At 41.4% G+C, this 23,969-nt stretch overlaps 1 protein-coding gene across 2 annotated transcripts in view; it reads left to right on the top strand.

The window, feature by feature from the left end:
* stat1a (signal transducer and activator of transcription 1a) overlaps positions 1–23,969 on the top strand; it is a 78,318-nt gene that overhangs the window by 19,197 nt on the left and 35,152 nt on the right. For both annotated transcript variants that reach the window (XM_060911513.1, XM_060911512.1), the window contains exon 2: positions 2,048–2,192. In XM_060911513.1, the coding sequence (XP_060767496.1) occupies positions 2,065–2,192 (128 nt within the window). In that variant the 5' untranslated portion in view covers positions 2,048–2,064. The remainder of the gene's footprint in view (positions 1–2,047; positions 2,193–23,969) is intronic.

Below are 23,969 nucleotides of genomic sequence, written 5' to 3'. Positions count from 1 at the left end.
ATATGAACTTGCAGTCATGCTACAGAAGTTACAGTTCATCACGCAACTCAAGTCAATGTGATGGCTGTGACTGAACACGGTCAGTGAGTGCCTTATAGTTAGGTTCATAGGCACGGACAGCCAGTCTCAGGCAGTCTGTGAGGTGTCTGTCTGTTCCCCCTCTTTGACAGCGCCTGTGCCTGATGGCACAACAAACACTTTTTTTCTTTCACCAACGTAAATAGGAATTCCTCCTCCCATTCTTGATGAAAATTGTATGTTTTCGGCTTCTTTGGTGGCGGTGGACCTGACATACTTGCAACTTGTATTAGCCAGCGCGAGGCTATCACGTGACGACGCTCAGAGACGTAAGCAGCAGGAGTTAAAAAAAAAAGAAAAGAACCCTGCGGAGGGCGGGGAAAGCTGTAGTGGGCCTATCGGAAGACATGCAATATGAACGCCAATCAGATATACTGCAGTGCATTTCAAGTATTTCTGTATAATCTTCCAATTAAATTGGAAGATCTTTCCCCCAAGATCGACAGGGAAAGCCTCCGAGATCGACCTGTCGATCGTGATCGACAGGTTGGTGACCTCTGCGCTACAACATTCTCCTGTGGAAAAACAAAACGTCTTACATAACAAAATTCGGTCTTGCTCCTTATATAACAAAGGAGTTGGTCAAAGACGTTAACGAGGCAAGTGGTGGATTATCTATATATCTTTCCTCTCCTCTCCTCTCTCCTATCTATTTCTTATGTCTGTCTACCACTCTGTGTTATCTATCTATCTATATTATGTCTATCGCTCTCTCCTATCAATCTCTTATCCATCTGTATACCTCTTTCCTATCTATCTATTTATCTCATTGTGTCTCTTATCTATCCACCTCCACATCTGTCTTCCCTCCCTCCCTTGTTTACTAGGAGTATTTACATTTCTTTTTATTCTTCAAAATGTAAAATGGTTGAAGCAAGTTGAATGCTGGGAAACTAAGACAAAGAGTTTGTCTGTTTATCATCTCTGGGTGCACGGTCATAATTAGTTCAGAGACGGTTCTTTAGGCCTCGAGTGAGGCCCTCAGTTTGGCTTTCTGACTGGCGAGTGCACACCTTTGGCATTAATGTGTTGGTATGCCTACTGCATTTCTGTGTACCTTTAAGGCCATGACTTGGACCCTACGTTGTGCTCCTTTCTTCCAGGTTTAGACTTGTTTTTTTGTCTTGAATGTGAAGATTTGACAAGCAATGCACATAATGACTTTTAAGTATATAACTTTTTTATAATAAAAGTATTTTTACTTGAAACATTTGTCATTATTGGGAATTTGATCTGGTGTTCTACGACCGCATAATGGGTGCGATGTAGGTCTTAATTCTCATTTAAGTGGTCTTAAAAAGGTCTTAAAGTCTTACATTTATGGTGGTCAAACCTGGGGAAACCCTGACTAATATTCCTATTCGCATGCAGCCGGATATACAAATAATAAGAATGCTCCTAAAACCTAAATAATATCCTCTCCTCATATCTCAAGTCTTGATGGGAAAACGCTAAATTTGTATTAATGCCAAATTCGGAACATCCAAATGGAATATGGTGTTTACATCGTCATATTCAGAACAATAGTGGAATATTAGTGTGCATGCAAACATACTGACTGAGCAGGTGATGGGTTTTTTTCCAGTCTTCACCTGTCCGGTTTGGGTGAAGTGCACCTGTGCTCACTGTTGCCTCAGATTCCTGACCTTCTGCTGCTGTGGCCCATCTGTCCTCAAGGTTTGTGTGTTCCAAGATGCTTTTCTGCTCACCACAGCTGTAGAGAGTGGTGATTTGGGTTACCGAAGCAGCTGAAACCTGTCAGTCCTGACCCATCTCATCAACAACCCAGTTCTGATGTTTGATGTGAACATTAACTCCTCGGGCTCTTGTCCTGGATCTGCTTGATCTCTCAGAACTGCCCTTAAATCAATTTACAATGCGATGTTGATGTTAGTTAAGGTGTTTTTTTTAATTTTGGCATGTTGGTTACCAACAAAGCCATGTGACTTGTTTTGCTCTTTCCTTCCAGGGTGGCGAACATCCAAGATGACTCAGTGGCTCGAGTTGCAGCAGCTGGACTCCACGTTCCTGGAACAGGTGGACCAGCTGTATGACGACAACTTCCCCATGGCCATCCGGCAGTACCTCAGCAACTGGATCGAGAGCCACGACTGGTGAGAACAAGTTTTGTGCCCTTGAGTGATTCATGGTGTAAATGATTAGGAGTGGAAGGAAAGGAAACCTGCCTGAGCCTATACTGGGATTAGTGTCCGAGATTACTGAGCTACATAAATCTGCACTGGCGTGACCTCAGGCTATACGCTACAGATTCGTAGAGTACCGTGTGGCAGTACATTATGAGTAATAGAGACCGACAAGTGCTCCCTTATACACCCAGTGAGAATAAACCTTGTATGAACAATAAAAAGGTCAAAAATTATACTCATCACATCTTAAAACTATTCATAGTACAACCCCGATTCCAAAAAAGTTGGGACAAAGTACAAATTGTAAATAAAAACGGGATGCAATGATGTGGAAGTTTCAAAATTCCATATTTTATTCAGAATAGAACATAGATGACATATCAAATGTTTAAACTGAGAAAATGTATCATTTAAAGAGAAAAATTAGGTGATTTTAAATTTCATGACAACAACACATCTCAAAAAAGTTGGGACAAGGCCATGTTTCCCACTGTGAGACATCCCCTTTTCTCTTTACAACAGTCTGTAAACGTCTGGGGACTGAGGAGACAAGTTGCTCAAGTTTAGGGATAGGAATGTTAACCCATTCTTTTTTTTTTTTTTTGATCTCAAGTCTTTTTGGCATAAGACAGACAAACATACAACAACCCAACCGCACCCAACCCCAATCGCACCCAACCCAACCGCACCCAACCCAACCCAATCGCACCACCAGATTTGGTATAAAAGTAACAATAGTAAACAGTGAGATACATTATAACAAATTCACAGCAGTCAGATTGATACATATTATGAATATACATACATATTGTACAGAACAGTATTTGCTACAGATACTAGTGAATAGACACTTAAAGTGCCATTCCACCATTGGATGTATTTTTTGGCATAAAATACAATATAGTTTATGACAACATGACTAGACAGAGAAATCTTTTAGCTTCAAAATGATATATCAAACATAATTTTTTGACAACGACAAGTATATTAATTTTGCGACCAAAGTCACCTACCCTTTTAATTTCCGCGCGGTAGTGAAACGTGATGTCATCGGCAGGTTCCCCTTCTTGTGTACCACGTCACGTGTGACGTGGCACAGATTATCAGCAATGGCGGATAGAACGCGATTGTCAGCTTCGGAAAAGAAGCGAAGGAAAATAGCAAGTGATGCCCAAAGGAGACGGTCGATGGTGAATATCGGCACAGCAATCGACAAGTGGAAATCGCGTTCTATCCGCCATTGCTGATAATCTGTGCCACGTCACACGTGACGTGGTACACAAGAAGGGGAACCTGCCGATGACATCACGTTTCACTACCGCGCGGAAATTAAAAGGATAGGTGACTTTGGTCGCAAAATTAATATACTTGTCGTTGTCAAAAAATTATGTTTGATATATCATTTTGAAGCTAAAAGATTTCTCTGTCTAGTCATGTTGTCATAAAATATATTGTATTTTATGCCAAAGAATACATCCAATGGTGGAATGGCACTTTAAGAGAAAATAAAAACAATAAAAAAAAGGTTAAATAGATAAATAAAAAGGAGGAAAGCAGTAGGATTTATATCATTATAATGTCATTAGAGTCCATTTGTTCGACTAATGTGAGGACAGGTTGCCAGATATAGCAGAATTTAAGGTTAGGCAACTTATTTTAGTTTTTTCAGATCACGGATCCGCCGAAGGCAGTTTAATACTACCGCTAGAAAAATAAAAAGTCTGTGCGTATTTTTATTTTAACTGCCGAAACGTACAAAAAGAAATGTAAAAAAAAAAAGTCACATATTTTTCTTGTAACAGCACTGTATCCCTGGTACTAGGTCATATTTCTTTAAGTAAAAAGTATTAGAATCGCAAATACAAAACGACAATGTGTGTTGTATATATCCACTTCAGCCGAGTCCGAAAATGAAACTATTTACGACATTGAGTATTCACTTGAATGTTTTTATGGTATTTACGACCGCTTTACGACAGTGTCAACCTCGTGCTGACCATGGCTGACGCTGACAGCATGGATTCCGAGCTATCGCCTCAACTGTACGTAAGCATAAAGTGTGGTAAAGTCTTTTCACTGTCTCACTAACCAAAACGTGGGCGATTTCGTCTCTCAAGCGTTGAAAGTAAATAATGAAAAGATCAAAACGATCTTTGGTTCTCAGAAAGAAGGTGGTGATGTAACGAGCGCGATGCCGAATATGCCTGCCATAACGTTAGTTCGCGATTTTGGCTGCAAGTATCTGACCGTGGAATTAGAAGAGGGTGGTGCTGCAGAGAGTCCTATCGAATCAAGTAGCACGAATGTATCAGCCTTCAATGCGCATATATAATATATATTATGTGTGTGTGTATGTATGTAAAGTGTGTCTCTTGAATTTAAATTATTTTATCATCTTAATCCGACATTGAAATTTTGCCATGCAAAAAAAAAAATTGGAAAGGACACTTATTTCGACCGACATCATCAAAAATATGTTGAAAAAATCCGTGAACCTAAAGATAAAAAATGGGTGGCCTTATTACCCTGTATATGATATCAAATTTCTTCAAGTATTAGATAGTGCATGATATCAGTAATCCAGTGTTTGAATGTAGGTGGGGCTTTATCTTTCCATTTCATAAATAATAATGCGTCTGGCAAGTAATGTTGCAAATGCTATCACCGTTTTGCTCCATTTGCCTATGCCTAGGTCTTCAGGTGTTACTCCAAAAATGGCAATTACTGGGGATGGGTCAATGTGAGTATCCAAAGCTCTAGATAAGAAAGCAAAAATTGATTCCCAGAACTCAGACAGTTTAGGACAACTCCAGAACACATGTGCAAGTGTGGCTGGCTCAGCATTACATCTGTCACATGTTGGGTCAATATCAGATATAATTCTGGCCAACTTTGTTTTTGACCAGTGTAAACAGTGAACAGTATGTCGCAGACAGATCGAGGATGTATGCATGTTTTTGAGAGTGGTCTGCCATTGTGTGTCTGGTATTTCAATGTCCAAGTCCTCTTCCCATTTGTGTTTCAATGCTGTTAATGGTTTCAGATTCTCCATACTAAGTAGAGAATACACAGTTCCTATGGTCTCCTTGATATAAGGGGGGGGGGGATTTTTATCAATTTATCTACAAGAGAATCTGGCGGTAATGATGGGAAGGAAGGAGAGTGTGTGGAAACAAAACTACGGAGTTGCAGATATCTAAAAAAGTGTGAGTTGGGAATGTCAAAGTGTTTGTAGGTGTTCAAAAGACCCAAAGGTCCCACCAACATATAAATCTTTAACTGTTCTCAGTCCCTTTTCAGTCCAGAGCCTAAATGCATGGTCTGTCATATGCCCCTTTTCCACCAAAGCAGTTCCAGGGCTGGTTCGGGGCCAGTGCTTAGTTTGGAACCGGGTTTTCTGTTTCCACTGACAAAGAACTGGCTCTGGGGCCAGAAAAACCGGTTCCAGGCTAGCACCAACTCTCTGCTGGGCCAGAGGAAAGAACCGCTTACGTCAGCGGGGGGGCGGAGTTGTTAAGACCAACAACAATAACAAGACCGCGAAAGATCGGCATTTTTAAGCGACGAGAAGCAGCAGCTGTACAAACACAAAGTCATCCATTATTATTGTTGTTGTTGCTGCTGCTGCTTCTTCCGTGTTGTTTTTGCTTCGATATTCGCTCCAAGGTTTATGCAAACGTAGCGACGTAACTGACGTATACAACGACGTAACGGACGTGGCTTCCCTTAGCACCACGAGCTATGGAAAAGCAAACTGGTTCTCAGCTGGCTCGCAAGTTGAACGAGTTGTGAACCGGCACCAGCACCAGCCCTGGAACTGATTTGGTGGAAAAGGGGTAATAGAGGGTGTAAACATATTGTTTCTCACCAAAGGAGCCTTCCTAGATATTTCAACTAAAGAGAAAGCATGTCTAAACTGTGTCCATATCTTGAGTGAGTGTCTCACAATGGGATTAGTGCAGAATGTTGATATAGGCTCTGTGACAGGTATCTTGGAACAGGCTAATGCATGCAGGGAAACTTGTTTGCAAGACGCTCTCTCAAGCTGCAACCGCTTACGGCCGTTTTCATGTTCGGGGCAGTGAATCCAAAATAGTATATTTTTAACGTTAGCAGACCAGTAATAATACTGAAAGTAGGGCAGGGAGAGCCCACTGTGTAGTTTGTGTCGTTGCATAACTTCTTTACGTATACGCGGGTTTTTCCCATTCCAAATGAAACTACATAAAAGTTTGTCTACATTTATGAAGAAAGGGATCCATTGAAAAACAAACAGGAACCTGGGCATGATATTCATTTTGATGACATTTATTCTCCCCCCAAGGGACAGAGGGATAAGATTCCAGTGATCCAAGTCATTCTTCAAGCATTTTAGAAGTGTTGGGAAATTGGCTTCATATAGATCTTTAAATCTACGGGTTATCCAAATACTTAATTTTTTGTGTGCATATTTTAAAAAGGTAGAGGTTGGCTTGTAGTCAGCTGACAAGAGGGGTCAACAGGCATAAGCTCACTTTTCTGCCCATTAACCTCATATCCTGATATCTTACCAAAGCTACTTAACAGCTCCAGCAATTTTGTAGACTTGCCTCAGGATCAGCTGGTGCTTGAAAGTTTGTGAACCCTTTAGAATTTTCTATATTTCTGCATAAATATGACCTAAACCATCATCAGATTTTCACACAAGTCCTAAAAGTAGATAAAAAGAGAACCCAGTTAAACAAATGAGACAAAAAAATATTATACTTGGTCATTTATTTATTGAGGAAAATGATCCAATATTACATATCTGTGAGTGGCAAAAGTATGTGATCCTTTGCTTTCAGTATCTGGTGTGACCCCCTTGTGCAGCAATAACTGCAACTAAACGTTTGCGGTAACTGTTGATCAGTCCTGCACACCGGCTTGGAGGAATTTTAGCCCGCTCCTCCGTACAGAACAGCTTCAACTCTGGGATGTTGGTGGGTTTCCTCACATGAACTGCTCGCTTCAGGTCCTTCCACAACATTTCCATTGGTTTAAGGTCAGGACTTTGACTTGGCCATTCCAAAACATTCACTTTATTCTTCTTTAACCATTCTCTGGTAGAACGACTTGTGTGCTTCGGGTCGTTGTCTTGCTGCATGACCCACCTTCTCTTGAGATTCAGTTCATGGACAGATGTCCTGACATTTTCCTTTAGAATTCGCTGGTATAATTCAGAATTCATTGTTCCATCAATGATGGCAAGCCGTCCTGGCCCAGATGCAGCAAAACAGGCCCAAACCATGATACTACCACCACCATGTTTCACAGATGGGATAAGGTTCTTATCCTGGAATGCAGTGTTTCATTTCTCATGAGCACTTGACCCGGCACTTGACTCAACTTCCACTCTGTGGAAAGAGAAAGGGCTGGTGAAGTTTGATCAACTTTTTGATAAGGACATTTTTATTTCCTTTGATGACTTACGAACTAAATTTGCCCTTTCACAAGCTCATTTATTTAGATATTTTCAAACCAGAGATTTTGCTCGTTGTAATTTTCCTAACTTCTCCCACAAACCACCTCGTACTCTCATTGATGCAATTCTGTCTCTTTCTGCAGTCCGTGGGTTCATTTCAATTGTGGTAAAATTAATTTTGTCATCACTATCATCCCCTCTGGCAATTAGGAATTCGTGGGAAAAGGAGCGAGGTGATGCCTTGTCAGACGAATGGTGGCAAAGGGCCCTTGACAGGGTTAACTCCACCTCTTCTTGTGCCAGTCTGACATTAATTCAGTTTAAGGTTCTACACAGGATACATTTTTCCAAAGCCAAACTTAAACTTTTTAATACAAGTGATGCATGTGACAGATGCTCTCTGTCACCAGCCAGTCATACACACATGTTTTTTTCCTGTCCAAGATTAAGCTCATTTTGGTCCTCTTTTTACAATACTTTTTCACAAGCTCTAAACAAACCGGTGCTTTCGAGCCCTTTAACCTCCATCTTTGGTGTGCCTGAAGATTTCACACACTTCACCAACAGGGAAAACAATTTTATCGCTTTTGCATCTTTGGTAGCCCGCAGACGTATTTTACTTCATTGGAAGGATAAGAATCCTCCCTCCCCTAACTCTTGGCTAAAGGATCTAATGTCATTCCTATACTTAGAAAAAAATTAAAGTACAGTATTAGGGGGTGCTCCGACAAATTTTATAAAACTTGGAATCCCATTCTTTCCTTAATCGATTCCACTCCCTCTTTTAGATGATTAATGATTATGATGGATGGTGATAATTAAGATATATATATATATATATATATATATATATATATATATATATATATATATATACACACACACACACACACACACACACACACACACAGTGGGGCAAAAAAGTATTTAGTCAGCCACCAATTGTGCAAGTTCTCCCACTTAAAAAGATGAGAGAGGTCTGTAATTTTCATCATAGGTACACTTCAACTATGAGAGATAGAATGGGGGGAAAGAATCCAGGAAATCACATTGTAGGATTTTTAATGAATTAATTGGTAAATTCCTCAGTAAAATAAGTATTTGGTCACCTACAAACAAGCAAGATTTCTGGCTCTCACAGACCTGTAACTTCTTCTTTAAGAGGCTCCTCTGTCCTCCACTCGTTACCTGTACTAATGGCACCTGTTTGAACTTGTTATCAGTATAAAAGACACCTGTCCACAACCTCAAACAGTCACACTCCAAACTCCACTATGGCCAAGACCAAAGAGCTGTCAAAGGACACCAGAAACAAAATTGTAGACCTGCACCAGGCTGGGAAGACTGAATCTGCAATAGGTAAGCAGCTTGGTGTGAAGAAATCAACTGTGGGAGCAATTATTAGAAAATGGAAGACATACAAGACCACTGATAATCTCCCTCGATCTGGGGCTCCATGCAAGATCTCACCCCGTGAGGTCAAAATGATCACAAGAACGGTGAGCAAAAATCCCAGAACCACACGGGGGGACCTAGTGAATGACCTGCAGAGAGCTGGGACCAAAGTAACAAAGGCTACCATCAGTAACACACTACGCCGCCAGGGACTCAAATCCTGCAGTGCCAGACGTGTCCCCCTGCTTAAGCCAGTACATGTCCAGGCCCGTCTGAAGTTTGCTAGAGAGCATTTGGATGATCCAGAAGAGGATTGGGAGAATGTCATATGGTCAGATGAAACCAAAATAGAACTTTTTGGTAAAAACTCAACTTGTCGTGTTTGGAGGAGAAAGAATGCTGAGTTGCATCCAAAGAACACCATACCTACTGTGAAGCATGGGGGTGGAAACATCATGCTTTGGGGCTGTTTTTCTGCAAAGGGACCAGGATGACTGATCCGTGTAAAGGAAAGAATGAATGTGGCCATGTATCGTGAGATTTTGAGTGAAAACCTCCTTCCATCAGCAAGGGCATTGAAGATGAAACGTGGCTGGGTATTTCAGCATGACAATGATCCCAAACACACCGCCCAGGCAACGAAGGAGTGGCTTCGTAAGCAGCATTTCAAGGTCCTGGAGTGGCCTAGCCAGTCTCCAGATCTCAACCCCATAGAAAATCTTTGGAGGGAGTTGAAAGTCCGTGTTGCCCAGTGACAGCCCCAAAACATCACTGCTCTAGAGGAGATCTGCATGGAGGAATGGGCCAAAATACCAGCAACAGTGTGTGAAAACCTTGTGAAGACTTACAGAAAACGTTTGACCTCTGTCATTGCCAACAAAGGGTATATAACAAAGTATTGAGATGAACTTTTGTTATTGACCAAATACTTATTTTCCACCATAATTTGCAAATAAATTCTTTAAAAATCAGACAATGTGATTTTCTGGATGTTTTTTCTCATTTTGTCTCTCATAGTTGAGGTATACCTATGATGAAAATTACAGGCCTCTCTCATCTTTTTAAGTGGGAGAACTTGCACAATTGGTGACTGACTAAATACTTTTTTGCCCCACTGTGTATGTATATATATATATATATATATATATATATATATATATATATATATATATATATATATTAGTGTGTGTGTGCGCATGTGCATATATATATGTATATATCTTGTCAGGATTCTGAAAGAAACCAGTGATGGTCTTTGATTCGATGTAATGGTGGTCGAGCTCGAGGCATAACATATACATGATGTTTAAGTTAACTAAATATTTTTTTTTTTCCAAGCATTTTGGACTCCTCTAAATGTTCCTTTTTATTTTATTTTATTTTATTTTATTTTTGGTTGCTTCAGCTACTGTTCACCCCTCCTTTTTTTTCTTTCTTCTTCTTTTGGGTGGGGAGAGAGTTGTGTTTGCTTATCAGCATTATTACTCACTCAGTGCATTTACATGCACATAGAGAAAATCGAATTTCTGCCATAGCTTGACTGAAATCGAAGTTCTAAATGGCATGGAAACACCTTAGCTCGGCTGAAATTGAACCGAACTTGATTTCTCGTAATCGAGCTACGCGACCTAGATTATGTGATTTTAGCCGAGCTACTTAGTGCATGTAAACCCTATCGAGCTACGTAGTCGAGCTACTTACTTCAGCACTGCCCCTTCTGGAAGTGACGAGTGACGAGACCAAAAGCGGGAAACACAACAGCCTCGGTCGGCATGACAACAGTAATAGTAGCGAGCAGCAGAAGAGGTCAGGAGGAACAAGGAGAACAAACGAACGAAGAAGAGAAAATGGCGAGCAGAAACGTGCACTTCTGGAGCAATGAGGAGACAGAGTTCATACTCATTCAGCTTAAGGAGTTGAATATATTAAAATGCATGAACACGGAACTGATAACTTTGTTTACACTCTTGAATAGCTCTTCTTCATGACGACAACCGGAAGTGTACCAACACGATGGGGCGTGTAGCACCACCTGTGGCTCGGGTGCACAATGTACCTCACACAATAGCTCGATTTCCTTGTGTGCATGTCGGATTGGATTTCTCTGGCACCCCTGCTGGGACCCTCAGCTCGATTACCGACAGTAGCTTGATTTGGATGTGCATGTAAACGCACTGAGTGTTATGTGATTATGTAAATGTGACACTCCAGGTAGGGGGAGCGGGGGTTGTTGGTGTTCTAAAAGAGGGAAAAAAAAAAATGGGTGAAATGCATCCTTTCTGATTGAACATGGATTGTATATTGGCAACCCAATAAAGATATATACAGTTGTGCTCATAAGTTTACATACCCTGGCAGAATCTATGATTCTTTGACCATTTTCAGAGAATATGAATGATAACACAAAAACATCTTTTCCGCTCATGCTTAGCGGTTGGGTGAAACCATTTATTGTCAAACGACTGTGTTTTTCTCTTTTTAAATCATAATGACAACAGAAACTACCCAAATGACCCTGATCAAAAGTTCACACACCCTGGTGATTTTGGCCTGATAACATGCACAGAAGTTGACACAAATGGGTGTGAATGGCTACTAAAGGTACCGTAACGTCCTCACCTGTGATCTGTTTGCTTGTAATCAGTGTGTGTGCATAAAAGCTGAGTGAGTTTCTGGGATCCAGACAGACTCTTGCATCTTTTCATCCAGCCACTGATGGTTCTGGATTCTGAGTCATGGGGAAAGCAAAAGAATTGTCAATGGATCTACGGGAAAAGGGAGTTGAACTGTATAAAACAGGAAAGGGATACAAAAAGATATCCAAGGAATTGCTAATGGCAGTCAGCAGTGTTCAAACTGTGATTAACAAATGGAAAATCAGAGGCTCTGTTAAAACCAAGCAAATGCCACAAAGTATCTCGCCTACAATACGCCAAACAGCACAGAGACGAGCCTCAAAACTTCTGGAACAAGGTAATTTGGAGTGATGAGACCAAAATTGAACTTTTTGGCCACAACCATAAACGTTACATTTGGAGAGGTGTCAACAAGGCCTATGATGAAAGGAACACCATTCCTACTGTAAAGCACGGAGGTGGATCGCTGATGTTTTGGGGATGTGTGAGCTACAAAGGCACAGGAAACTTGGTCAAAGTTGAAGGAAAGATGAATGCAGCACATTATCAGCAAATACTGGAGGCAAATTTGCACTCATCAGCCCGGAAGCTGCGCATGGGACGGACTTGGACGTTCCAACATGACAACGATCCAAAACACAAGGCCAAGTCGACCTGTCATTGGCTACAGCAGAACAAAGTGAAGGTTCTGGAGTGGCCATCTCAGTCTCCTGACCTCAATATCATCGAGCCACTCTGGGGAGATCTCAAGCGCGCAGTTCATGCAAGACAGCCCAGGAATTTACAGGAACTGGAGGCTTTTTGCCAAGAAGAATGGGCAGCTTTACCATCTGAGAAAATAAAGAGCCTCATCCACAACTACCACAAAAGACTTCAGGCTGTCATTGATGTTAGAGGGGGCAATACACGGTATTAAGAACTGGGGTATGTAAACTTTTGATCAGGGTCATTTGGATGTTTTTTGTTGTCCTTATGATTTAAAAATGGAAAACACAGTTGTTTATCAATAAATGGCTTCACCCAACCACTAACCATGAGTGGGGAAAAAAGTTTGTGTTATCATTCATATTCTCTGAGAAAAGGCCAAGAAAGCAAAAATTCTGCCAGGGTATGTAAACTTATGAGCACAAGTGTATGTTAAAAAAAAAAAAATTAAGGTGTGCTATTTCCCCCTTTTTCTACTGGGCACAGTAAGAAATAATTTGTCCCCTAAGATATGCCTTCATAGATTCCCATGTAGTTGAGGATGGCATGCCTGGTGGTGTATTACGTTCCACAAATATTACGTTTTTTTTTTTCTCTCCGTGCTTCCACGGAAGGCGGTCGCATTTTCTGCTCTCCCTCTCCCTCCTTTTTTTTCCCTGCTTGTGCTTCTGTGTCTTGTCTCGTCTGCTGTACTTTTTGAAGAGACTCTCCCTGCATTACTTTCTAAACTAAAAAAAGCATGGAATTGATAAACTGGTCTGCTAACGAAATTGACACAGTTTTCTTGACGAGAAGTTTGGGTTCGGGGGAACCCGTCTGTCCTGTCGGAACGTTTGCGGCTGGTTACGCGATGGACGCGTGGGAGCGGTGGCGGGTCGTGTGCCTGGCGATTCTTTCTGTGGAGGACATTGAAGATATCTACCTATTCGGAACCATGATTACAGGACTTTTGCTGATTGGATTAGGCATTGCCCTGGTATATCGAGGAAATCAGACAACGGTGACAGCTGTTCAAAGCCCCACAAAGCTGCCCGATATGATTGGAGTGGTGGGCAAAGCTGTTGGCACTCGGACTGTGGACATTCAGAACTTCAACCACAAAATGGTTGTTATCTCGGAGCAGCTTTCAGCTTTGCAAGGAATACGTTTTTCGGAGATCAATTTGAATAGAATGGACGGAATGGACAGATATGGACGAGCGGTGTGGACGTGCAAAGACTGCGTCTGGAAAGACCAAACAATTTATATCTTATCGACATTCGGCTCCCTAAGACAGCACCAGCCTTGATTCAGGCTGTTGCTGAGGCAACATTTCCCCCTGAAGGTCACTGCCGGGAGACGCTCTCGCATTCCTTGTCTAACTTTCCGCGGTCGCCATTTTTACCCCCAGTGTGACAAGCGGGTGCGTGACCAGCGCCTTCATGGCTGCAGGAGCGGACGGCTGCTTGGTTGCTTGCGCTGGATTACCTCCTCCCCTCCCCCCCCTTACCCCCTACCCCTGATTCCCCCCCCTCAAGTCCCGTGTTTAAAGTGTACTTGTGTTGTAGTTGTGCTTATGTGCAAAGGTTTTTTTAAATGTTCCCACACTGTACTCCTGACAGGAGCATAGTGGGGGGGGTGTTCTTTTTTTCCTTATCTCTCCTCATGTTGTGTTTCCTTTTTACCTTTATTCCTGTTTTCCTGTCCTGTCTACCCTATGTCAATTGTATGTTGTATATGTACGGACAGGTTGACGGCTAATTTCGCTGGTACATGTGACTAGTGACAATAAAGGGCATCATCATCAAATGCTGCTATTTCAGATGAAATAAAATGAGCAAAACATTCATCACCAAGCCATAGATTGTTTAAGTGCCATGGGCAGTAAGTGGCTTGTGATGTCGGCATGTCTAATCTCATCAATAATGGGGCGTGATCAGATATTACAATTGTATGATATTCACACTTACTAACAATAGGAAGAAGATGGTTATCAACAAAAAGGTAGTCTATTCATGAATATGTCTTATGGACATGGGGGGGGAAGGAATAACATCTAGAAGTGGGGTTCTGAAACCACCAAACATCTGAGACACCATACGTTTGGAGAAATAGCTCAATGGTTTGGACAGCTTTAGTCTGAGGTATCACTCTAGGTGAGCTACGGTCTAGAGGGGAAAAAGTACAGTTCAGATCCCCTGCCAAAATTAAATAATGAGAGTTTATATCTGGTAAACGGGCAAAAAAATTTGAAAAGAAAGTCTCGTCATCCCAGTTGGGCGCATATATGTTAGCTAGGATGACTGGAGTTTCATACAATCTACCTGTAACTATAATATACCTCCCAGAGCTGTCTGCTTCTACCTTTGACATTACAAATGGGACATTTTTGTTGATTAGAATGGCTGTGCCCCTTGATTTATTATTAAAGCGGGAGTGATATAGTTGGCCTATTCAGTTCCCCCTCAATCCGGATTGGTCACATATGCACAAATGTCTTTCTTGAAGAAAAGCTATTCCTACATTAAGTTGGCTGAGGTGTGAGAGCACTTTCTTGCGTTTAACAGGGTGATTCAAAGATTTGACGTTCCAGCTAACAAAATTAACCGGGCAACCTGTATCTCCTCTCAGCTGTGTATTAACCATGTTCCATCACGTGCATGATCATTGATGAATCCATACTAAAATAAGTAAAGCAAAAACATGTCCTCCAAAAAACAACAACAAAAAAGACGAACGTCTGGTGCGATTATATCCCTCCCCCTGTCACCTGGAACAAGGTGAACACGAAACCCCTTACAGCTGTATCCACACGTGCTTGTTATGGGAATAACTTTTCTAGCAGGGCGCTCTGCCAAATAATGTAACGAAAATAAAAAGCGCTTCTTTCAATGAGCAATCAAAAAAAAAAAAAAAGGGCCATTGTCCATACAAGTAACTTTAAATTGTAACCCAGACCTAGCCAAAAAAAAAAAAAGGGAAAGAAAGGTGCCGTAATATAACTTAAATATCGAGAAGGTCAACAAAAGTTGAAAGCCATTAGCCTACCTATTATGGTGATGATACACGGGGCAACTTTTTGGGCAATGTTGCCGAGCAATGTTGCTGGGCAATTGCGTTTTGACTCTTTTCTATTGAGATTGGGCAACATTGTTTCTTTCTGAATGGTTTTGATAATCTCTGGCAACTTTTTGAGATAAGCCAATCAGAACGCGAGTATCGAGTCATGTGACCTCCGGTGAGGTTCGGATCAGAAATTTCAAACAAATATGGCGGCCGCTCAGTGTCAGTGGAGTGAAGAGATGGAGAGACTCCTCATCTGTTTTTACGCCGGTAAGTTGTTATTTTAATATTCTATATGGAGGAATTTACCTCACCAAAGCTCTAAAAAACAACAGACAGCTTGATTAAATGGTCACAGCAAAAATTAAGACATCGATTTTTTTTTTAGCTAACTGTAAACTGCCGTTGCTAACTGTTTTTGCCCATTGTTAGTTGCCCTGAAAAGTTGCCCTGTGTCTCACCTAGTTGCCCGTTGCCAGCAACATTGCTGGGCAACATTGCCCAAAAAGTTGCCCCGTGTATCATCACCATTCGTCGAAAGATTTGTTAGTGGCTATGCTACTTTCATTTACACTCCTCATTAACTCAGCAACGAGACGAGAACAGTCCAGGTATAATGTCAGTCATTAGACGTGGGTCTCTCACCTTCGACGATGTTCGATTTCACGTAGGACGTCGCTTGACTTGGATCCACAAAGTCTCCCTTAGTTCTGTTGTAGGTGATGCGAAGCTTAGCGGGGTGCATTACTCCATAACAAACATCCACACGACCCTTCAGCAATTGTTTAACGTTGTTAAATGCAGATCTTGCCCGCGCCACGGAGGGAGGATAATCCGGAAACACAGAGATGGGTATTGCCCCGTATCTCAGGCCATACCCCACCTGCCTCGCCCGGCGAAGCATATCCACACAGTCCTGCTGATAGTGCAATTTCGCGATAATGGCACGAGGTTTCCCCTTAGCTTTGGCTGGTTTGGTGCGATCTGTCAACCATCACATCTTTATCCATGTTGAACACTTCCTTAAGCAGTTGTGTGACAAAAGAGGGAGAGCCCGATCCAGCCTCTTCTGGTACATTCAGTATTCGGATGTTTGACCTCCTCATTCTCCCTTCCATATCCAGACATTTTTGCTGTAAATCCAACACTTCAGATTGAAGTTTGCCGACTGTGGTTTGGAGACTTGCTACATCATCTGAATATGTTGTCAGGCTGTGTTCCATGTCAGACACCTTAGTTGTCATCGAGTCTAGGTCAGAGCGAAGTCTGGAGACCCTGTTCACAACCTCGTTCTTTACCGCCTGTATTTCACTTTTCACAGCATCAAATTCACCAGCAAGGGCATCTTTCAGTTCTGACCTAATTAGTGCCGAGAGGTCATCTTTTAGGGAGGCAAGAAGTTCGGCTTTGACATCAGCCATGCTAGCTTGTTTGCTATTAGCAGCATTTCGCCCGGTGTAGGAGAATTGTCACAGGCTCTTCGCCATTGACAAAATATCAAGTTAAACTCCACCTAGGTCACAAGTATGTGGACGATAGCAGTCTACATTAAGCGCTAGAGATATAGTTTAAAAATAAAATTTAGCAGAGCTTCCCAAAATATGGCTTACTCCATGGCCTGCTCAATAGTGCCCCCATGTTAACCCATTCTTGTCTAATGTAGGATTCTAGCTGCTCAACTGTCTTAGGTCTTTTTTGTCATATCTTCCATTTTATGATGCGCCAAATGTTTTCTATGGGTGAAAGATCTGGACTGCAGGCTGGCCAGTTCAGTACCCGGACCCTTCTTCTACGCAGCCATGATGCTGTAATTGATGCAGTATGTGGTTTGGCATTGTCATGTTGGAAAATGCAAGGTCTTCCCTGAAAGAGACGTCGTCTGGATGGGAGCATATGTTGCTCTAGAACCTGGATATACCTTTCAGCATTGATGGTGTCTTTCCAGATGTGTAAGCTGCCCATGCCACACGCACTAATGCAACCCTATACCATCAGAGATGCAGGCTTCTGAACTGAGCACTGATAACAACTTGGGTCGTCCTTCTCCTCTTTAGTCCGAATGACACGGCGTCCCTGATTTCCATAAAGGACTTCAAATTTTGATTCCAATACAGAAGCATGCCTGTATGTGATGCAGTGCCATCTAAGGGCCCGAAGATCACGGGCACCCAGTATGGTTTTCCGGCCTTGACCCTTACGCACAGAGATTCTTCCAGATTCTCTGAATCTTTTGAAGATATTATGCACTGTAGATGATGATGATGATGATGATATGTTCAAACTCTTTGCAATTTTACACTGTTGAACTCCTTTCTGATATTGCTCCACTATTTGTCGGTGCAGAATTAGGGGGATTGGTGATCCTCTTCCCATCTTTACTTCTGAGAGCCGCTGCCACTCCAAGATGCTCTTGTTATACCCAGTCATGTTAATGACCTATTGCCAATTGACCTAATGAGTTGCAATTTGGTCCTCCAGCTGTTCCTTTTTTGTACCTTTAACTTTTCCAGCCTCTTATTGCCCCTGTCCCAACTTTTTTGAGATGTGTTGCTGTCATGAAATTTCAAATGAGCCAATATTTGGCATGAAATTTCAAAATGTCTCACTTTCGACATTTGATATTTTGTCTGTGTTCTGTTGTGAATACAATGTCAGTTTTTGAGATTTGTAAATTATTGCATTCTGTTTTTATTTACAATTTGTACTTTGTCCCAACTTTTTTGGAATCGGGGTTGTACTTATGTTACATTGCAATATGTGTTAATATTTACTATCAAACTTGAATTATTTAAAAAGTTAAAAGAAACACAACTGGTTAATTAATTAATTAGGAAGGTTAAACAGGATTTAAATTTTCCCAGTTTCTTACTGGTTTTATCATGTATGTGCAACCCCAAATCGGAAAAATTTGGGATGGGATGTAAAATACAAAAAAAAAAAAAAAAAAAAAGCAGTGATTTGTAAATGTACTTTGACTTGTATTTCATTGCAGACAGAATGAACCCAAAATATTTTATGGTTTGTTGGTCAACTTCATTTCATTTGTTAATATACATCCATTCCTGCATTTCAGACCTCCAACACCTTCCAAAAACAAGTTGTGACTGGGGAAATTTAGGGCTAGTAACGAGGTACAACTACTAAATAATGTGATTTTATGATGTGATAAACAGCTGATTGTCCTCATGATTTGGGACAAAATCCGTATCCAGGAAAGGCCTAGTCTTTAAGGAGTAAAGATGGGCTGAGGATCTCTAGTTCATCAACAAATGCATGAGAAAATTAGTGAAATGTTTACAATGTTCTTCAAAGAAAGATCGGAAGGGATTTGGATTATTCACCATAGAGGGGGAAATATATCAAACGATTCAAGGTATCTGGAGGAATTTCGGTGTGTAAAGGGCAAAGGGCTCAAGCCTAATCTGAACCCCCGTGATCTTCGATCCCTCACTGCGTCAAGAACCGTCATTCAGCTGTAGCTGATAGAACCACGTGGGCTCGGGATTACTTTGGCAAACCTTTATCAAGCTACAATACAGAGTTACAGCCACGAACACCAGTTAAAACTTTACTGGTGCAAAAAGGAAGCCTGATGTTAACTGTGTCCAGAAGCGCTGTCGATTTCTCTGGGCTCGGAGGTGTCTGGGATGGACAATCACACAGTGGGAACATGTATTGCAGTCAGATGAATCAGTATTCCAGGTCTTTTTTTTTTTTGAAGAAATGGACGCCGTGTGCTCCGGACCAAAGAGGAAAAGGACCACCCAGACTGTTACTAGGAACAAGTCCGAAAGCCAGGGTGTGTCATGGTACCGTATGGGCTTGGGTCAGTGCCCTTGGCAAAGGTAACTTACACTTCTGTGATGGAGCATTAATGCAGAAAAGTACACTGAGATTTTGGAGCAACATTTGCTTCCTTCAAGATGACATCTTTTCCAGGGAGATTAACAAGACAATGCAAAACCAAACTCTGCCCACGTTACAAAGGCGTGGCTGTGGAAGAAGAGGGCGTGTCCCCTCGGTTCCCAATAGAGAAAGTGTTTAGAAATGAAAATATGACAGTGACGACCCCGTACTGTTACACACCTTAAGACCTGTTTACAGGAAGAACGGGACAAAAATAACACCTGAAACACTTCATCACTTGGAGTCTTCAGTCCATAAACATCTTTTAAGTGTTGGGAGAAGGAACGGGAACATTATAAAGTGGGAAATACTTTACTGTCCCAAATTTTTTTGAAATGCGTTGCAAGAATCAAAACTGAAACGTTTTTTTTTTTGGGGGGGGACACGACTTCATGAGGTAAAATATCAAATAATGTGTTGTACTGTTTTGAGTGCAATACAGGTCAAGTATTATTTACAAATCATAGCTTTCAGTTTTAATTTCAACATACAGTCCCAGATTTCTGATTTTGGATTGTATCATATTTATTATAATGTATTATTTTGTATTAAAATATTTAGAAAGAAACGAGACTAACATTGAACAGAACCTGATATACCGTAACTCACCTGTCTGAACCCCCACAGAAACGGTCAAAGACCCGCATTTGTAATTCAGATTATTGTCGTGTGTACATTTTAAAAGAATAGGTATACATCACGTTTTTTACAACATCCGACAGATGTTTTCGGTCACACCTTTATTATGCTGCTTTCACACTTGTTAGAAGTTTCCTCAGGTTCACTGAGTAAGAAGACTCACTCTTTCACTCTATTCATGTTTATTTTCTCTCGCATAACCTCCAGCTCATGACCTGATTGGTCAGGAGGTTAAAGAAAAGAAAAAAACCCCACACACGTCAAAAATCAAATCATAGTCCTTCCCATGCCATCAGGCAGCGCTAATCTCCGTTTCAGTGGCTCTCGGCCTTTCGCCCATTACATAGCGAGAGTTCCGGGGGGAGCCAGTAGGAGAGATTTATGAAAAGTGTTCACGTTTTATAATCGTCCCACTTCCTATAAGATACAGTTGTGTTCACAATTATTCAACCCCCACTGAAATTAAGTGTTTTGGCCAGTTTGACATTGATCATTTCAGTCATCTTATTTACAGTTAAATCAAAGAGGCACTTGTAAATTAGACAAATGTAACATAACATTTATAATAAAATGACCACAAATGTCTTTTCTGTGCTCACATCATTATCAGTTTTATTCAACCCCCAAGTGACATTCATTCTTAGTACAACATCCTTTTCCAGTTATAACATCTTTCAAGCGTGAAGCATAGCTTGACACAAGTGTCTTGCAGCGACCAACGGGTATCTTAGCCCATTCTTCATGGGCAAAAGCCTCCAGTTCAGTCACATTCTTAGGCTTGCGCGCTGCAACTGCCTTCTTTAGGTCCCACCAGAGGTTCTCAATTGGATTTAAGTCTGGTGACTGCGATGGCCACTCCAGAATGTTCCAGCCCTTCATCTTCAACCATGCTCTAGTGGACTTAGGATCATTGTCCTGTTGAAAGGTCCAACGTCTCCCAAGCCGCAGGTTTGTGACAGACTCCATCACATTTTCCTCCAAGATTTCCTGGTACTGAAGAGAATTCATGGTACCCTGCACACGATGAAGCTTCCCTGTACCATTAGAAGCAAAATAGCCCCAAAGCATAATTGACCCCCCGCCATGCTTTACAGTAGGCAAGGTGTTCTTTTCTTCATAGGCCTGGTTCTTCCTCCTCCAAACATAGCGCTGGTCCATGGGCCCAAACAGTTCTAATTTAGTTTCATCAGTCCACAGAACACTTTCCCAAAACTTTTGTGGCTTGTCCACATGACTTTTGGCATACTGCAGTCGACTTTTCTTATTCTTTGGAGTCAGCAAGGGGGTGCGCCTGGGAGTTCTGGCATAGAGGCCGTCATTACGCAGTGTGCGCCTTATTGTCTGTGCTGAAACCTCAATGTCCACATCTGACAGATCTTTTTTCAGTTCCTCACCAGTCACACGGGGATTTTTATCCACCTGGCGCTTCAGGTAGCGCAGAGCAGTAGTCACCGTCAGGATCTTCTTTCTGCCACGACCAGATAGCATTTCCACTGTGCCCTTTGCCTTGAATTTACAGATGATGCTTCCGATAGTATCTCTTGGAATGTTTAACATTTTGGAAATAATCTTATATCCATTGCCATTCTTGTGAAGAGAAATAACCTCTTCTCTTGTCTTCTGGGACCATTCTCTTGCCTTCACCATGTTTGTCAACACACCAGTAAATGTCTAGAAGGAGTTGAGTATCACAGTCCTTTTAAATCTGCCTAATTGGTGCTTATTATGCTTGACTGATGCTCGTTGACATCCACAGGTGTTTTCAATACCTGATTGAAAACACTTGAATGAACCTCTGTTCTTAAGAGTGGTAGTCTTAAAGGGGTTGAATAATTGTGTCAATGAAGAAATCACAAAAAGGCCATTTAATACTTTATTACAAAAGCAATTGATGTCATTTTAGTCGCATTTGGTTCTTTAACAAGTCCTTGTAAGATGTCATTATGAACACAATTACAAATGTACACTGAATTCCCCAAAACCCTTTACAGCATTGGGGGTTGAATAATTTTGAACACAACTGTATAATGACTACAGGAAGACATGAGCTGGCAGAAGAGAAAAAGCCAAGCGTGAAAGCAGCCTTACCCCAGGCACATTCTCTGTCTTAAACAGGTTCGACAGTGTTCCAGCTTGGTAACAACACTGGGGTTGTTCCTTTTTCCAAACAGGATTACTGTTTCATTCCATGTGATAGAAGAGAAAAGCAGTTGGCGTACGTGAGAAATCAGTGGGAGTTCAGACTTGACACATTCATTTTTTGGCAATGGTAAAGATCAAAAGACGTAAATGCAATTCATCCCCCAATTCCGTCTTTGAGATGAGGAGAAACGAAAAACAGGAATGTTCTGGTATTGTTTTATGCAGACACACCATCATAAAAAAAAAAAAAAGGTACACACCCTTCGCTTGATGGACAGTTTGTGAATAGTACAGAACATCCTTACACCCTTGTTGGCACACACAGCTAATTTTTTTTTTATGCAGACAATTCTGATAGCTTCTTAAAATTCTCATCCTTACCCCCATGTTCGCACTAGCTAGCGACAGAATGAAGGTCATAGAGCCATGATTTCAGCTTCAGTTCAACCGAGATTGCTTTAATTCAACGCAAATTAGGTGTGACAGTAAAGCGACTCGGACCCGTCAGTCCTACAGCTTGTGATCTGAAGTTTCTTTAGTTCCCCGCTCATACCTTTTTAGTTCCTACCTGAAACTAGTTCCCGTTTTCTGTTTGACGCAGGGAAGAAATGGAATAAAACCTCTTGTTAAATATATAAATGCATATAGAGACATTACAAAGAAAAATAAAGCTTGGAAAGAAGTAGCAGAGATGGTCAGTGCCTCTGGTGAGTGTACGCATCTAGTAAAGCTCACTTTGCTAATTTAATGGGAGGATGAAGTGAGATGTAAATCAAACAATCGATTGAAACACTGATTAGTGTGCTATTTAACTTGTGTTTAACTAGCTAGCTTTAGAAGCTTTACGGTATGTAGGTGGCACGGTTTCATTTTAACTACAACCCCGATTCCAAAAAAGTTGGGACAAAGTACAAATTGTAAATAAAAACGGAATGCAATGATGTGGAAGTTTCAAAATTCCATATTTTATTCAGAATAGAACATAGATGACATATCAGATGTTTAAACTGAGAAAATGCATCATTTAAAGAGAAAAATTAGGTGATTTTAAATTTCATGACAACACATCTCAAAAAAGTTGGGACAAGGCCATGTTTCCCACTGTGAGACATCCCCTTTTCTCTTTACAACAGTCTGTAAACATCTGGGGACTGAGGAGACAAGTTGCTCAAGTTTAGGGATAGGAATGTTAACCCATTCTTGTCTAATGTAGGATTCTAGTTGCTCAACTGTCTTAGGTCTTTTTTGTCGTATCTTCCGTTTTATGATGCGCCAAATGTTTTCTATGGGTGAAAGATCTGGACTGCAGACTGGCCAGTTCAGTACCTGGACCCTTCTTCTACGCAGCCATGATGCTGTAATTGATGCAGTCTGTGGTTTGGCATTGTCATGTTGGAAAATGCAAGGTCTTCCCTGAAAGAGACGTCGTCTGGATGGGAGCATATGTTGCTCTAGAACCTGGATATACCTTTCAGCATTGATGGTGTCTTTCCAGATGTGTACGCTGCCCATGCCACACGCACTAATGCAACCCCATACCATCAGAGATGCAGGCTTCTGAACTGAGTGCTGATAACAACTCGGGTGGTCCTTCTCCTCTTTAGTCCGAATGACACGGCGTCCCTGATTCTCATAAAGAACTTCAAATTTTGATTCGTCTGACCACAGAACAGTTTTCCACTTTGCCACAGTCCATTTTAAATGAGCCTTGGCCCAGAGAAGACGTCTGCGCTTCTGGATCGTGTTTAGATACGGCTTCTTCTTTGAACTATAGAGTTTTAGCTGGCAACGGCGGATGGCACAGTGAATTGTGTTCACAGATAATGTTCTCTGGAA

The sequence above is a fragment of the Neoarius graeffei genome, chromosome 27, assembly GCF_027579695.1.
Source record: "Neoarius graeffei isolate fNeoGra1 chromosome 27, fNeoGra1.pri, whole genome shotgun sequence".
Taxonomy (NCBI): domain Eukaryota; kingdom Metazoa; phylum Chordata; class Actinopteri; order Siluriformes; family Ariidae; genus Neoarius; species Neoarius graeffei.
This window is presented reverse-complemented; position numbering and strand designations above follow the sequence as displayed.